Here is a 17,941-nt window from a genome sequence, read left to right as displayed (position 1 = left end):
TAAGAGGCTGGGGGGCACCCATTTCCACCCAAGATTTACGTGTACACAGTACGGCAAAGAGGCCGCAAATAGCTCTTTCAACACACACAAAAGCCCCAAAGCCAGTGCTAAAAGCCCAGGACTCTCAACCCCCACCACATGGGTATTCTCCTTATAAATATTTGTTTTGGGGAGGAGGTGGCGGGAGAGCAAATTCCCCCATCTACTTGCTGTGACTCAGGGCTGCTTATCAGAGTTCATCAGTTCCATTTACAGGCTAGCCAAGTAAATGCCATTGGGGGAGAGGAGAGAAGATTTCCATTTGCCTCTTGTCCTTGGACGGGTTTACTCGTCGGTTGTGACAAAGCAAGTCAACACAGGGTCCGACACATTCATATTAAGTGTGCGCAATAAGTAATTATGTGCTGGTTGATGATCCCCCCCCACACACGTATCACTTTCAAGCAGCGGGTCACCCACGTCAGGCTCCTCCACTCACCGAAGAAGCTTTCCACCCAGACTTGGGAAAGAGTTCTGCTCTGCTGCTCTAGGTGGCAGGTCTCTTAGCCTAGATGGCTCTTGCTCACCAGCGCATGCAGGTCTGAAGTCAATTATTTAGTGCAGCCGAAAGGGAGCACCCTGGCCGCGTGAAAAGAAAGAAGGAGGGTTCCAGTCTGGCATTCGCATTACAGGGTACTCTGTCCACCCGCAAGCTCCTGTGACCCTGCTGGAACAGCACGAAGCCTCACAATTAGAACGAGGTGCAAAAGGTGAGAGGGTCAGCTGCATTCGGCATTGCAAACTGTGCCTATGAGTCGAAACGCTCACTGAAGCCAGCATGCGTTTTGGGAGGCCGTCCCTCAGGTAAGATGCCTACATACAAAAACACAACCTTACATTACCAGCCAACACCCCTTCTCTTATCCCCATGCACCTCGGAACCCTCAAACCTACCTGTCCCCTTTGCTGTCTTCCCCCAGTCTTGGTACTACACTTTCTACGTGACTGGGACAGCCCCTCAGCGGACATTGCCCAGACATACCCATTACAAGTCACTTCTCTGGGGAAGCTTTCAACATTACACCTTTCAACCACCAGCCTCTGAGTCAGACCTGGCTGTGTTAGATTCTAAGCTCTTTGAAGCCAAGGACTTCCCCTAGCATCCACTGCAGCCCCTATCACCCCTCTCCCCACCTGTGTTTCACAGCATCTCGGACTATATGGGTCTTACACCTCACCAAGGCCCAGCGCTTTACTTGGCTAGTTCTCAGTTCCTCGCATTCCACCCACTCACACCAGTCTCACAATATCTATGACCCACAATGCCCAGAGCAACCCATCCCCGTGTTGCTTTCAGACCGGGCTGCAGCAGCTTTTACTGCTCTAAATAATGCATTTACCAGCCCAGATTAATGCAAAAAAAGGATGATACACATTTCTCGGTTGCTTTAAGTTACATCTGGTTAGACACAGAGAGGAGCAGCCTCTAGCTAAAGGGTCAGATAAGCTAAAAATCAATATAAGCAACTGCCTCTGAATCCTTTAAGCCAGAAACCCCCATTCCAGACTCTCCCGAGAGCTAGAATACATAGAGAGCCCACGCAACAAGACCTGTCTAGGTCTCGGCACCATTACTATGGGAACCCCCATCTGACCCACAGCCCCATGACTCCTCTCAGCAAAAACCGAAAGGGGTGGGAGGAAGAGGAGATGCAGTGAGCTCAGTGTTTTACACTCAGCTCTATATACCAAACACTTCAAGCAATATGACACACTCGTTTTGCTGAACTAATATAGCTGCGCTGGCCATCAGGAGCGCAAACCACACGCCAGTGGTACAAAATGCGATCAGGACCAGATCCTCCCGCACCTTCAGCTCGAGTTGTTATGAGCACAGATCAGGCTTATGGGTGGGTCATGGCATGCCAAGGTGCCAACGGCCCAATTCTCCACTTTGTGGCACCAATTTTATTGAAGTGTTGCATGAAAGACAAAAAAAAAAAAGTTTTCTGCAAAACTACAAACACAAACAAAATATTTCTTTTTATTTTCATTTTCTGATGCTCTCTTTGCTGACGGCTCCTCCCACACTCAAGGGATGGAGCAGAGGTGAGAAAAAAAAAAGAAAAAGGGAACGTCCCAAACTAAAGTTTGTTTATTTTAAACAGAAAATTCTTGACTTTTTCACTAAAAAAACCAAAGAAGATTTTGACCCAGATGGAAATTTTAATTTAAGGTAATTTTCCACTGGGTTGTGTGGGGAGGAAGAATTAAAGTTTTTCTTACAACATTCAGTCAATTTTATTTCATGCCCAGGATTTCATTGGGGTTAACCCACTGTAATGCAGCAATCAGATTCCACATGGGCCAGCATTCCCAATGTGGCCATGCCTGACTTTATTTATGCTTGTTGCCCATGCATTGGTCAACCCTGATTTCAAAGCAAAATGAAATAAAGAAAAAAATATCCAAGTACAGCTGAATTTTTCTGAGCTGCAAGTTCCCCCCAACACCAAAAATGGTTTGTATTTTTTCAAATGCAGTTTTCCTCACCCACTGAAAGTTTCATTTTTGACAAGAAACGGTCTCCCTTTTCCCTAATGAAAACAATTAAAACTGCATTGACAGAAAAATGGAAATAGTGGGGCAGATTTGAGAAATTTGTTCAGCTTCTGAATCCTTCCAAACTAACTACTTCAAATCATTTTGTGAAAAAATGTTCCCCTCTCCCCGACACCTTTGCCTCGCGTTCAAAGAGCCAGTAATCTCCCTCCTCAGCTTCTGCACTAAGCAACGTGGCTTCAGTTGGGCTGAAGACAAAAACATTTGATACAATTGTCAAGCGGCATTGGTCAGCGCCGATGAAAATATACAGCTGAGGTTTCAAAGACCCTTAAAACAGGATCCACGCTAATACCCGTGATGTGTGGCGTTATCACTGTTTCCTACAGCCAACCACAAGTGTGTAGAGGCAGAGCAAAGGAGGGCCATGGAAATGCATTTCAAAATAGTGTTCTAGGCAAGTGTGGAGGGGCTGGCTCCTTTGTTGAGGTTAGCAGTTACAAGAGAGCTGGGGAAGGAGGACTGGCAAATAGCAATGAACCGATATTACACAATGCCTCTGCCTTATCTCTCCTACGCAAAGTCAGTTTGTATGTGTTGCGTAGCTTACTACAACCACAGCCCATACCCAGCAATAGATAAGATATCCATCACTGGTGTTAGCTACCTAACCCCCGCTTAGCAGCAAACTCCTGCAGCTCAAGCAATGTTCCCTGACAGCTAACCTGAACTGAAACAATTCGTGAACTCTTTTTTTTAAAAAAAAAAAAAAAAAAAAAAAAAAAAAAAAAAAAAAGATAACAATCACACTAGCCAGTTTGAGCCTCTTCCTTTGCTAGCGGTGGCAAATATTTCTACTGATCCAGTACCGAGAGCAGAAACAGGATCTTGCCTGACGGAGGGGGATATGGTACGCATGAATAAGTAGCAAGAGTCCCCTGCCCAGTGACCTCACAAGATAAACAGGCATAGCGGAGAAAAGAAGGAGATCGTCCCCATTCAACATATAGTATGGGAAAGTGAAGCAGGGAGCAATCAAGTGACAGGCCCAAGGTCACCCAGGGAAATGACCATGGTGCTGGGAACGGAACATAGCTCTCAGGAGCCCCAGTTTAGTATCATAACCTCTAGGCCTTCCTTCTACTGTAGCAGTGGTGGGCAACCTGCAGCTGGTGGGGTTGCATGCAGCCCACCAGGCTCCACCTGACTTCTGCCCACCTCCAGCTGCCCCGTGCCACAAGGGCCTCTCACACACAGTGACCCTGCCCTTTCTTGCTCCTCCCACCGCTTTTCAGAGCCTCAGTTGTCCGATTCACACTCTGTCCCCCTCCCTCCCAGAGCCGGAATTCTGTGAATCAGCTGTTTGTGGCGTTCCAACTTTGGGAGGAAGGGGGACAAATGGGGATGAAGTGTGGATCAGGTGATTCGTGCACTCAAGAAGTGCTGGGAGGGAGGAGGAGGAGCAGGTCAGGACGGGGCTCTGTCTCCAGTGTGCGAGAGAGCGCAGCGGGGCCCCAGTGTGCTGCAGGCCACTATTGGTGGTTGTCCATCTCCATATTTTGTGTCTAGTTTTGGACCCACACCCCCCCATATGAAAAGGATGTGGATTTGCTGGAGCAGGTTCAGCGGAGGGCAACAAAAAGGATTAAGGGGCTTGAGCACATGACCTGTGAGGAGAGGCTGAGGGATTTTGGGCTTGTTTAGCTTACTGAAGAGAAGACAGAGGGGTGATTTAAGAGCAGCCTTCTACTTCCTGAAGGGGAGCTATAAAGAGGATGGTGAGAAACTGTTCTCAGTGATATCAGGCAGCACAACAAGGAGCAGTGGTCTGAAGTTATAGAGAGAGAGGTGTGGATTGGATATTAGGAAAAACTACTTCATCAGGAGAGTGGTGAAGCACTGGAATGTGTTACCTAGAGAGGTGGTGGATTCTCTATCCCTCGAGGTTTTTAAGTCCCAGCTTGACAAGGTCTTGGCTGGGATGACTTAGTTGGGGTTGATCCTGCTTGAAGCAGAGGGCTGGGCCAGATGACCTCCTGAGGTCCCTTTCACCACTATGATTCTACGATTCTATATTGCAGGATGACAGAGAAGGTGCCGACAGCAACCACTCCTGCCAGTAGCACGATTGCTCAGGAATGGATTTGTGGCAACCACAGGCACCAGCACCCGGTCCTGCACTTGGCAATTCAGGTGGCTCTCGGAGATAGCTGGAGTGTCTAACTGAGAGCGGAACCAAACATTTTGCTTGATGACCAGAGGAAATTCATGACACTTGTGCATTAGCTTCTAGGCAGTCAAGCCAGGTCTCCCTTAGATACTATAACTGTTATAGCCCATCAGCAATAAAACAACCTGTTGCTTAGCACCTTTGCTTTCACTCTGCAGCTCCTGGAAGAGGCTGGTTATGGGTAACAACTGGGGTTCCTAGAGACCATGCTTCACAGCACTCGGGAGAACTTAACAACTCTGTGGTTAGAGCCACTGGCCTGGTAAGCCAGGGGTTGAGACTTTGATCCTTTTTGGAGCCTCAAAATGTATTCCACGATCACAGCTCTCAAGTATCGTGGGATGATGTAGATGGTGCTAGATCCTGCTGAAAGTGCAGGGAACCGGACTTATGACTTCTCAAGGTCCCTTCCATTTCTGAAAGCTAGAAACCAGGTGGAAGCCTTAGCCCTGTAAAATGAGGAGTCTTGTATGTGTCAGCAGCAACTTGCAAGCTGATTTTGCTATTCCAAAAAACCTTGGGTTTTTTCAGGTGCACGTATTTCCAAGAAGAGCGACTTATGAGAAACGCATAATTTGTGCTGCGGTTAAATCTAATTTCTCTGATACTTACAGTTCACAGGCTTGGCTGCTCCCAAATTAGCACAACCTGTCCTTAAATACTGTATAAAAGTCACATAGTAAGCACTTTGTTTTTATTTATATCAACCATTTAAATGAGAATGAATCATGCTTCCTCCTTCACACTCCTCGCCATGCATTATTTATAGTAAACCGTACTGGGAAAGAGGCAGCAGGATACAGAATATGGGCCATTGCAAATACAGGTGCCCAGGAGTTCTGGTAATACTTGCTGGCATGCAAAAAACTGCATTCTGACAGGAGTAGTAGTTCTGGGGACAAAGGACACAACAAAGGACATTAATCCAATTACTTAATGTATGTTTGGGAAAGTGGAGTCTGTGTCTGAGTTTTCTTATATCTTTAAGACTGAAACCAAACTGGTTTTGTACAAACCAAAGCAGCAGAAATGTAGCACTTGAAAGACTAACAAAATGATTTATTCGGTGATGAGCTTTCATGGGTCAGATGCACTTCTATCTGCCCCACGAAAGCTCATCACCGAATAAATCATTTTGTTAGTCTTTAAAGCGCTACATTTCTGCTGCTTTGGTTTGTTGGTTACAGAAAACACGGCTACCTCTCTGCTGCTGGTTTTATACGGTCGTTTTAAAAATCTGGGGGTAAAATCCTGGCCAGACTGAAATCAATTTCAAAATTCCCCAGGTGCCAGAAGATTTTTATCCAGTGCCAAATTTTAAAGCTAACCATACCTATTGGTATCCTAGATGCAAAAACACAGATGTGGTTCATATAGATCTTGCTGCAACTGAACTTAGCATAAAAGGCAAAGGTTCTGCAAGTTGCTCAACAGGGCGAGTAGCACAGAAGCCTTTTAATCCACATGACACAGGTTGCTAGGCCAAATGCAGCATGTATAATGCTCCCCAATCACCTGTGCTATTTGCTGTCTCCAGCGTGTCTCAAGGAGTGGACTTTGTGGCATTTCACATTTGCTTCACAGTAAAATAAACGCTCCAGGATATACCACTATTCTTTAAATAGCACTCTCAAAGGTCTGCAAATAGGAGGCCACGGCTATCAGGGGCCCTTTCCTATACCGACCGACCCTAGTGCCTAACTTTAATAGTTTATTTGTTCTCTTTCAGACCCTCTTCAGAGGCAAGTAATAGAAAACCATTTGGTGCTTTGCTCGTACCCTGCACTCACTCTTTTTCTGCCTCCTTTATAAGTCAGATGAACAGAAGCTCTGCTGATCACCCGTTGGTGTTTTATGAAGTCAGATATCCGCATTTACGGCTGCAAACAAATTTTTTTTCTTGAAGGCAATTATTTGCAAACCACCAAAAAATACGCCAAAAAAAAATTAATAAAACTTTCTATCGCACCCTCCCTTCCTTATCAATACCAACAAAAAGGCCAACAGAAAATTTTAGCTACCTTGGAAGAAAAAAAGTAGTTGAACTGTTTTCATGCTTACAACCATTGTTTAAACAAGGTACCTGCTTTCTGCCATCAGGTGCTTCCTTCATCTTTGTCAGCCTTAAATAGCTTATCCTCCCCGCCTGCCCCCGCCTCTTCCCCAGCAGTTTATCTCGGTATATTGGAGAAACTGGTGTTTAGCTACACACGAGGAACAGATTACTTGATAAACAGACCACAGGGTTATCAGTTGAACTGATAGACACAGATAAACAGTCAATCTCCTATACTAACATAGGTATGAATGCAGTGCATCTTATATTTACCCTCAATAGTCAGGCCAAAGTGGCATGTTATCACTTGCTTTAAACAGAAATATTCTTCCGAAGCATATATTTCCCACACGTTGGTTTAAGCAATCTGCAAAAACCCAACTACATTGAAGGGGGCAATGAAAACTAAATGAGAATAGCGAAACAAATTATGGTTGAATAACTTTAAAAAAAAAATCAGACAACAGTACAGCGAATATTACACAGATTACACACCGCCCTGCAGCCACGATACAAAGTCTGGACCAGAAAGACAAGAATGCGCACTTGAGTCTAAACTGTTACTCACGTAACTAGTTCTATTGAAGTCCATACTGTTTGATTCCTAGCTAGCGCTCATATGCCATGACACTGGGAATCTCAGAAATGCCTTGAAAGAGATAACTACTGTCTAGTCTGGATAAAGATTTCGAACGTCCCACAATTATTCGTGGCATAAAAGAATAGACACCACTATTGAACTGAAACTGCTTCAGATAAGAAGATAAATGTATAAGCTAAAAGGTATTGAACATATTTACAGAAGTATCCTATCCCTTTTGTGACCGTTTATATTTTTACCCATACTAACATACTTGGGAGACACTGGCTTGAGTTTATTATTTTAAAGCCATTAACCATTTCATAAAAAAAATCAAATACATTTACGACAAGAACATAAGCCGTGGCTTTGTACTGAATCATCTGATTAAACTCAGACAGTTAAAAAGGAATTACTGGATCCTAAACCACCTCAGGTAAAAGTCTCATTTGGATTGTTTTTCTCTAAAAAACAACAACTTTGGGGTCAACTATCAAAAAATGCAGGAAAAACTGTTGATGGTGCATGGTATTTTTTCAAAGTCAGTTAACGAAAAGAGTGGAGTTTTTTCCTAAAATAAAAATGCAACTTTTTCCCCTGCACTCTTGCTTACAAGTTCCTTGTTACTTGGCTTTGTGGTTTATTCGAACTATGCTGCACATACCTGAAAACAGCTCTAAAACATCTTTTTAAAAAAAGTGCCCACCAAGCCTTTGAGAACAGGTTAACGAAGGTAATTCTGAGATAATATATTGTAGTTCTCCCTCCTCGCAATATTCCAATCTCTAGCTTTATTTCTTCTGCACGCCCACCACATTTGCACTGCTTCAAAAATAAGTTTGTGTGACTTTAAAGATTTTTTTGAAAGACCCTACACAGCTTCCAGCTACCACAGTGACAACTGCAAAACGACCTGTTCAGTCTCATAATCAACGTGCAAATATACAGGAATAGAAGCTTTTTGAGTTTTATTATATGAGAAAATCAAACATTGGAGGAGTTGGGACACACACTTGAAGCCAACCTTAGATCTTTTGATGATTACTTGCACGCTAAGGTAAGGGAATGACCAATGCCAAACGAAGAATTAAACCTACCATAAAGCACTTAGCTGCCTAACACCAGACCAGGGGAAAAAAATTTAAGAAGAATGACACAATCCAGGACTACCCAGAATGAAAGAATGAATGGAATAGGCTAATTTACACAGGAAGTGAGCACTTACCAGACCCTTCATCCTAACACACAAAACCCTCTGCCATATCTGGAAGCAATTACATCCAGTTAACATGATCTGCCTGCCACTAAAATTAACTGCAAAACAGAAATATTTTTCACTTTTGCAACAGGAGATGCCATGGCCCCGTGTTTGGCTGCCGGGAAATATTTAGTAATTACTCCTTTAAAATCTCTCTTGAAGCTGTCAAGGTCGGGGGGGTGGGGAAGTAAAATTGGTGGCAATTATGAACTAAAAAGGAAAATGCAGATCATTTTACTATATACAAGGAAAACATTATACACACACACATTGCCCGGTGTAACTAATTGAGTCTGTGTCAAACACACACAGATAAGGTTGCTCATATACTGTACTTGGTCAAAAGTTTAATGTTTCCAAAGTTATTGAAAGGCATTCTGCCACTTTCCAAGCAAGGAAGGAAAAAAATAAAACAAACAAAATAAAACACTCCATACATATATGTTAATAGCACCCGCAAAACACCACGCTATTTCTGCGGATCATTTTTACACACAAATCAATGAGTTTTCTTTCACCCAATATTAGTTTGCTTTTCAAGTTAACAGCTATAGATATGCAGTAAATCTTACTGACCTCTCCTAAAGGCAATGAAACCAGAGCACTCTGGAAAACAAAAGCCTTCCTAACTGGACGGCATTTGGTTTAAAAACCGCAAGGCCCCAACTCAGCAGAGCTCTACATGGAACAAGGATTGTCCAGAGTGAGCAGCTTCCAGGGAGCATGAGCATAAGCCTGAGCAAGCCAACCATTCTGGAAAGCTGAAAGTGCTGTCTGGCTCTTACAACATCCTTATCGCTGTGTTCATCCATTCATGTGGCGTTACCTTTGCTGTACGTTTAGAGTTTGGCTTAAATAAGCTTTTTAAAAAAAATTACTAGGGGAGCATAGCAAAAAAAACAAACAAAAACCAACCTAAACACCAAAAATCATTTTCCCAAAGTAAATATTTCTATTTACTCTACCAAGACACGCCATTGTAATAGTGCCATTTAGAGACTAATTGTTGTCTGTAAGAATAGGAACTTTTTAGCTGAGTCAAATATGATGACTTTGCGGGCAGTATTACATGGGTTATGTTCTCCACACAAGCATATCTATACCTTCAACTACAAGAAACTTGCAAATTTTCTCTGGGAAAACTGTGAAATCTCCCACCAGAAATAGGGGAAATATTACTGTTCCTGGCAAGATGAATTTTAGGTTTCTGCTTTCCAGAGCTATCCATCCCCCGCACCACTAAACAAAGCAGAGAATAAAAAGCCTGACTGATTGAACAAAATAGTACCCTTAAAAGAGAACTCTTCACGCTATGTGCTGTGTATGGAAATGGTTAACTCCCCCCCGCCCATTACCCGCCCCCCACACTGAATAAATCAAAAGTTCAAGGCTGCAACATACCACAATATAGTCCCTCTTTACGTATGACAAGAACCAGAGAAAGCCTGAAATCCCAAGCATCCTGAACGGGTCTCCGCTGGCGCTCACAGGTTACATGATCAGGGTCAGAGCTGCGGACCTTAACTGCAACATTCATTTCCTGAACAGGGCGAGTTCTCTTACCCATAAAGCTAATAAGAACTTCCTCACATGGCAAGCTCCAACTGACAGAGCTACTTGTCAGGGACCATGCAGTAGGAGAATGCTGGTTTCTATTAACATGTTATGATGCCAGGTGCCACTAATAAGGTCCATCAGCAAGGAACAAGAGCCTTCTAAGTTGTCTTTCAAACTCTGGAAATAATCAGTCTCTGAGTCTAGGAGGGGTTTTTTGCAGGATGGGGGGAGAAGGGAAATTGTTCAGATTGCAGCGAAGTTTACCGACATATTGCTGCTGGCTTAAAACAACAACAAAAATTACACACACAAAAAAACTGCTGCAACTACTGTATCAGGCTACCAAAATTAACACTAATAACATCTCACAAAGCACTTGGGATCCGATTTATCACATTTATTACTTTAATGGTATACTGCATCTGTTTCTCGCTGCGACATGTCACACAGTGCCAATGCATCTAATGGCATTAATATTACAATAGTCAGCTAATCCACTCACAAGATAAATGGAGGTGAGCCTGGCAAAGAAAGAGCCAAAAAAGCAGCTCTACTTCCCTAGCGAGCTGCTTACACTATGATCTTAACGTCATAATTCCATATTCAGAAAAAGATCAAGTTAAAGGGCATCAAAAGTGGCCGCCATTTGTAACTGCACGGACATTTTTAGGCAAGAGTTTGGTTTCCCCCCCACACACTACAAAAGCATTTTAGAGTATTAGTATTTATTCTTTTGTGTTGGCCCCAAGGAATCGCTTACACGGACAAGGTCCCACGTCGTTTTGCAGGACAGTCCCTGACTTCCCCACCCCTACCCTGGCCCAAGAGCTTACAGTCTATTTCAGCAATAAACAGACAGGATGGAGTCTATCCCCACCATGGCTGCAGAAATCAGTAAGTAATGAAAAAGCTAAACTGGGCTATGGCATATAGTTGGAAAAAGGGATTCACCGACTTTACATATGTTATATCCCCACACGCCTGCAAAATTTACACGGTCTCTTCACGCCAAAGGACCTCCCACAAAATTCACACCCTCTGCAGAAACTGGCCCCACCCAAGAAGTGCTTTGAGAAAGAGAACGCGCATATAAAAAGAAATAAGTTGTGCTCTGTAGCTCCACCTCCTGCACCATATTCTGGGATGCCCGAGTGAACTTGGGATTTTATACTCCACGTGGACATAGTTCACAAACGAGGGGAGCAATCAAGTGTCCTGGTACTCTTCCCCACTCTGATGCATGGCACCCCCGGCAGTAGTGGCAGCGGTTATTCAGTGAATGGCTTGGAGGCACATCGGACCCTCAGCATCTCAAGTCGGGTACCCCACGCCAGTGAATGTGTTTGAAAATGTCATTTTACACCAGGAATAGAACTTCTGAACTCAGACTCTACAGCATTGTGTTCCAACCACTAAGTAACTCTACCTCCATCATCTAACCATTAATTGATATCACTGACGGAAAAAATTACAAGAATTGCCTTTGCTTGTTAAAGACAATAATTGCCTTTTACCCAAGGCTCTCCATGTTATGCAACACTGCACTTAAAATACAGGCATATTGGCAGCTCTTGGGATCCCAGATGGATTCAAGGGGATGTTCTTTAGGGCACTGAAAGAAAAAGCCCTAACCCTACAAACACTGACACTAGATTGTCCCATTGAACCCATTGCAACTACTGATTAGGGTTAAGCACTCGCTTCAACATTTGCAAAACTCAGGGAGGGGAGAGAGGGAGAAAAAACAGTCTCTAAACTGAAAAGCATGAAATCCAACAACAGCATACAACAGGTGGAAAAGACGACCTCACCAGTAATTAAGTTTACGGATCTTATCGTCTACCTGTAAGTTGTTCCACCTTTCAAAGAAATCCAATTTTAAAGAAGATTAAAAGCCACCCTAAGTATCAGCAAGTTTAAATATTTTGCCTTCAAGATAGAAGCAAATTGTGCAAGTTCAATTTAGTATAATCGTGGTTTTCAAAATTCAAGACTGGTTTTTCCAAATACAAAAAGGCTGTTGATATATAGCTCCCCCCCCAGCACCGGCCCCGCAATTAGAAGTGACAATCAATACCAACATTAGATTGAGTTAGAATTTTACAGGACTTGGAAGAAAATCTTTTCTGTAAAAAAGAATAAAGTTCCAAACTCAATACATACTCAATTAGAATCATAAGCTCCATAAAAGAAAATATGGATTTTAAAGCAGCCTCAATGTTCTCAACAAAAATTCAGCTGGGACTCCAAACCTGGATTATCATGATGATTCTGCTTCCAAAAGGTCACAATTAACTCTGGAGGCTGAGTTGGACAACACGGGGGTAAGGGACACCTAAGCCCCACCTATGATGTCATTTCCACTAACTGCTCCCTCTTACAGAGCCACCTGGGCAGAATTATAGGTCCCGGTATCCCTTGCGTAAACACTGCTCATCATTTCATAAATGCCATAGGGACATCACTAATACACATTTAAAAGCAGCATATTCTCCCCGTTTTGCAGCATCACGTAATAGCACAGGGTGGTACTAAATACTCCATTAAGGCTTTCTCTATAAAAAGAGAGAGTTACACCAATTTAAAGGGATGGTGTCTAACCCAGGGCTCAACCCTCTGAACATTCTTATCAAGGTTCAGACTCTTTATGCTAGAAAAGAGAAGGCTGAAGGGAGATACAATGGATGTCTGTAAAATAGGCATGTAAATGGTTAACCAGTATGCCTACCAGTAAGCCTCACATTTACCAGTTAGCCAACCCCTGGCAGTGTACTCCAGTGGCAAAGCAGCCCCAGCAGTAGAGGAGCGAGCAGCCCCAGTTGCACAGACCACACAGCCGTGGTGGAACCTCACAGCTGTGGAAGGCAGGGCAGCAGGCTGGGTGACAGGAGCGGCATCAAAACGGTTAATGCTTTTAAAAGTCATTCATGGTGTGGAGAAAGTGAATAGGAAAGCGGTATGCCCCTCCTTCAAATGGCACAAGAACTAGGCATCCACTCAATGAACTTAATAGGCTTCAGGTTTAGAAAGAAAAATACAAGTCCTTTGCACAACTGCTGTCAGCCTCTGGAACTTATTGCCAGGCGATGATGCAAAGGCCAAACGTATAACCGGAATCAAAACACAGCTACTGGTTGAACCTCTCTAGACCAGCACCTGACTGGGCCAAACCAGAGAATTTGCCGGACCATGGGAGGCCAATATTGTCTAGCAGCCTTACCAACCCTTCCCCTGCTTACTGGGCTCTTAGAAGACATTCATGGGTAAATTAGAGTTAAATAACAGCACAGAACACCGAAAGCCAAGACTGGTGGCATTTCAGCAAACTTTATGGGACCGCGGGAAACTAGGCCACACCCATAGTAAGTGGCCCTCTGGCTAACTCAAATCATGCCACACCAGCATGGCCAGGGCCACTACCCCAAAGCTCTGGGTATCCCAAAGATGCCAAGGGCCAGCAGCTGAGACTGGAAGACAATGGATAGATCACTCCTCTGCCCATTTCAATTCATACCCTCTGAACCACCTGACATACAGGCCACTCTCGGAAGATACTGAGCTAGACAGCCCAGTGGGTCTGACCCAGTGTGGCTGTTCTTATCACTTTACAAATTTTCTTGCATAGATTTAGCTTGCATTAGTAAATTCACCAACTAGTTGAACACACAAACCAGGTTTCACTGAAGTTGAGGGTGTCCATGAAGAGTTTGTATTGGTTAAACCGAATTTGTTTAACAACTACAGTGAAACTACAGCAAAATTTACGAAGAGGTCAGACCTACGACTTTATCACACCACAAAAGTGCATTACGAGTGTTAAATAATTTAAACTAAGCTGCAGATGTAGCTACAGAAATGTGCACAAATCTCATGATGCAGAAACCTAGTTTAAAACATTTGTCCTCTCGTTCAAAACATTTAGTCATTCACAAGGGGTATCCTAATCATGCCTGTGAATTAGGGAGGGTCTAACCTTACAAAGAGACCTGGCAATGAGGGAAGATTATTGATCAGCCCTGGGAACTCTAGAGCAGATTCGGCACTGAAGTTCTCAGTTTAATCTCTGCCAAGCTGACCTCTCAGAGTTTCTATAATAGTTTCTGTGGTACGTGCAAGAGCATCAGTTGTTATTCTTTGTACTTTAGGAAGGAGAAAGGAAGACATTTAAGAACATGGCAAATAGCCATGTTAAAATCCATGCACGGCAGCTGCTTTTCAATGACATTTCGTCTGCGTCATTTTACAGACATCAGCCCAGATCATCAACTGGTGCAGGTCAGCATAGCTCTACATCAATTTACACGAGCTCAGGACTTTGCCCCAGGTGTCTATTTAAAAAAAAAAACAAAAACAAAAAAAACCCCAGTTGATTATATCCATGTTCCAGAATGACTGTGCAGGAAGTTCCTGTTTATATACCATTGGCGTAAGCAAAAATAAATCCTTTTTTGCCAACCATAATTGCTGGCATTCCACTCTCACCTCTGCATTTCAACAGAGCTGGAGTCACAATGCTCACGCACAGTCACAAACTACACCGAGGGGCCATGTGAAAGTCCTGCGAGGGTGGAAATCCCACAGTCAGGGCAGCCAGTCTGTACTTAAAACATAACCAGCCGAACAGGCAGTTGATGCGCTGAGGCCCTTCGTGAGCTACCGATAATCCTCCATCATTTATGGCCAGCGCAGCAGGAGAGCTTTTCCTGCGCCGCCACGCACAAGCAAGGCAACAAACTGCCTCATGTGTATATTATGTACATTAGAACTAATTAAACTTGTTGGTTCATTCCAACTCTGGAAGACGCTCCCAGGAATTCTACTGGCGTCCACGATTTGAATTCTACTAACAGGAAATCCGAGTGTCATTTACCCATGCTCAGCGAGTGCTTTGCACTGCCTTTTGATGCCCCCATGGAACAGAGGGGCTGCAACCCGGCTTACCCACATTCACATGAAAGGCTGACACATCTGTGCAAATGTCTACATGAGAGTTGGGCGCCGCCCCCCTCTCCCAGGGTCTTCAGTCAGTTCCTGTCCCTGTGATATTGTGACACCCAAATGCAGGAATGACTTTGGGTTTTTGCACTTACAGCTTAGCAAAGGAAAAATCAGAGTCCTAACATTCACCAGCAGATACTTATGCTCACAGGGTGCCCCAGCAGCCTGCAGAACTCTGTGCAAACTCACAAGGGGTCTGCGTGCATGTAAGTGGACCCTGGCTCAGGTCCAACAGATCCTCTAAAGGCCCAATTCAGATCTCTTTTACAGTAGGCGTAACCCTAGAGAAACTCCACTGACTTCGGTGTAGTTACCGTGGATATTCTCTGTGTTCCAACTCTGAGCATGGATAAACAAAGACATCATCTGACACTCGTTTCAGAAGCAGAATGGTATCAATTTCATAAGCCGTCAATGGGCGAGCACCAGTGTTCCTTGTAAGCTGAGCGCTTGGGCAGCCGCCCAGAAGAGAGAGAGGTGCTGCCCATTTGACTAGCAGAGCGCCCATAGCTGGCAGCATGTTTCTATTAGCGGTGCACATCCGCACCTTCCTGGGTGCACATAACAAAATTTATTCCATCCATGGATGGAAAAAATTAGCGGGAACCCTGGTGAGCATCATCATGAGATTGTTAATTCCTCGCTCTGTATGAATCCAGAAGGCACAGAAAAGATCCCAAAGCCTCCGGAGCAGGATGTCAGAATTCATCACGACTCATCCCCATGCTTTTAACAACAACTGCACTAACAGAGCCCTGGCCTCCAAATGTGTACTAGGACATGGAGCAAGAAAAGCACAGACCACTATTTGACCTCAGTACCTTGCCACTTTTCAACCCAATGAAGGAAGCTGACATCTTAGGGATCTTAATAATGAGCTACAGAGCCTTTCATATCTCAACTATTAGCTCAAATCTGGCTGGAGAGTGACCAGAACTCATCATCTTGGCTAAGTAAGTTGGTGAAGCTCAGGCCAGTTTTCAAGTGTCCCCACCACCATCCTCTCCCTCTGTTTAGTTCGCAGCTTGTCAGTGCTTTATACGATGAATTCACACCTGCGTGAAGGGCCAGCAAAAGGCCTATGCCTCACTAAGTCTGACTTTTTGCTATCTTGACCAGGCACTGAAGAGTGAGCCTTATTCACTGGGGCGAGTTACTCCCAGATGGAATTCACTTCCCTCTACTGAGGTCAAAGCAGCCAGTCCTAAATTTAACTCAAGAAAACCCCAAAATACATCAACATGCCACAAACCACCACAGGTGGGGGGAGACCTGCTGCCGCGTCAAGACAAAAGGAGCGCAGCGAACTCACCTGTGCTGTTCCACCGTCTCGTTGTCTGGCAGTTCTGCCCCACATACGCTGCACTGTTCGCCAATGGCTCGGTTCTCAGTTTTCATGCCCACTGCCAATTCCCCCAGCTTGCTGAACAGCTCCCTTTGAATAAAGCCTTGAGGCAGGAGCCCCCCATACGCACTGAAGTCCATGGACACGGCCAGGGCTGGCTGCATGTGGAGAGGCGAGGTCATGGAGGGCGGCATGCTGAGCATGGAGTCAGTTTTGTGATTTGGTAGGGCTGAATATATACTCAGGTGTTTCTCACTTTGAGAAATCAAGTGCTCTGCTCCGGCGGGCGCCGCTTGGCCAAGCTCCGGGGGCTGCTCTGCGTTCTCGTCCCGGGCGTAATGAAGTTCGCGGGCACTTGTGATCACACTGCTACGTGTGGGAGTCCCAGGCCCTTCCTTGCTTTTGTCATCCGACTTGTCCCCTCCAGAAGTGCCGGACTCTGCTGCCCGGGGGCTTTCGTGGTTAGAAGCCTCCTCCACTTGCATCGCTTCTGTTTTCCCTTCGGACAGGCCGGGCTGCCGGTTGCTCGTGGAGTGCAAGTCCTCAGAGGCGTTCTGCTGCAGAGCTCCCTGCAATAACGACTGCCCGATGGTCATCAAACTATCCACAGCGGCCTTCGTGGGGCTCATGGCGGAGAGTCCAAAGGAAGTCGAGACAGACGGGTTCTGCTCCACCATCGCCCCTGTTAAACTCTGACTGGCCATGCTGGCGTAAGTACTCTCTTCACTGGAATGCTTGGAGATAAATAGGTTTTTGATGTACCTCGCTTTCCTGTCTTCTTCTTCTTCGGTGCCACCATCCGTCATGTTAATTTCAGCGTCGTTCTCGTCCGAAGTCTGAATGGTCTCCAAGATCTTCAGGCACTGTTCTTCCAGGTACTCTATTTCTAGGATCTCGGCGGCATACAGAAGATCGTCCAAGTCTTCAACTTTCGCCTGGAGAGTAGCCGTGTAAGCGTACTCCAGGATCTGCTGAAAAGTCTTTGGTGAAAGAAAGTCCAGGGTGTAATGCTGGCTGTTGCGGTGGAACAGGATTTCAAACATTTTACTAGTGCAAGCCAACACGGTCCTGTGAGCGTGGAACTCCTGATTGTCCACCATGATGACCACATCGCACAAGGTCCCTGCCAGGCGCATTTGGTTGGCTTTGTGCAGGAGGCCTGTGGGGTGGCTGGGGTTCTGAAGCTGTATCACACCCATCTTAGTCAAATCCATAGCGCTCCTGAGATGTAGTCATGAGGGTGTCTTTCTCTGCGCGCTCCGGGACGAGCTGCGGGTGCCCCGTTGTCTGTGAAAACAAAAGGGAGGAGGGCGGGGAAAGGGGAAGAATTTTTAGGTTGGGATCTTGGCAAGAGCTTCCATCCTACAAGGGAGCTG

General features: G+C 44.9%; 1 protein-coding gene across 5 annotated transcripts in view; it reads right to left on the bottom strand.

Annotated features, from left to right (window-relative positions):
* ZBTB16 (zinc finger and BTB domain containing 16) overlaps positions 1–17,941 on the bottom strand; it is a 201,538-nt gene that overhangs the window by 164,862 nt on the left and 18,735 nt on the right. For all 5 annotated transcript variants that reach the window (XM_074977205.1, XM_074977203.1, XM_074977204.1 and 2 more), the window contains exon 2: positions 16,533–17,852. In XM_074977205.1, the coding sequence (XP_074833306.1) occupies positions 16,533–17,779 (1,247 nt within the window). In that variant the 5' untranslated portion in view covers positions 17,780–17,852. The remainder of the gene's footprint in view (positions 1–16,532; positions 17,853–17,941) is intronic.

Source organism: Carettochelys insculpta, chromosome 25 (assembly GCF_033958435.1).
Source record: "Carettochelys insculpta isolate YL-2023 chromosome 25, ASM3395843v1, whole genome shotgun sequence".
NCBI classification, from domain to species: Eukaryota; Metazoa; Chordata; order Testudines; family Carettochelyidae; genus Carettochelys; species Carettochelys insculpta.
The sequence above is the reverse complement of the archived record's forward strand: the minus strand, read 5'-3'. Positions and strand labels throughout refer to the sequence as shown.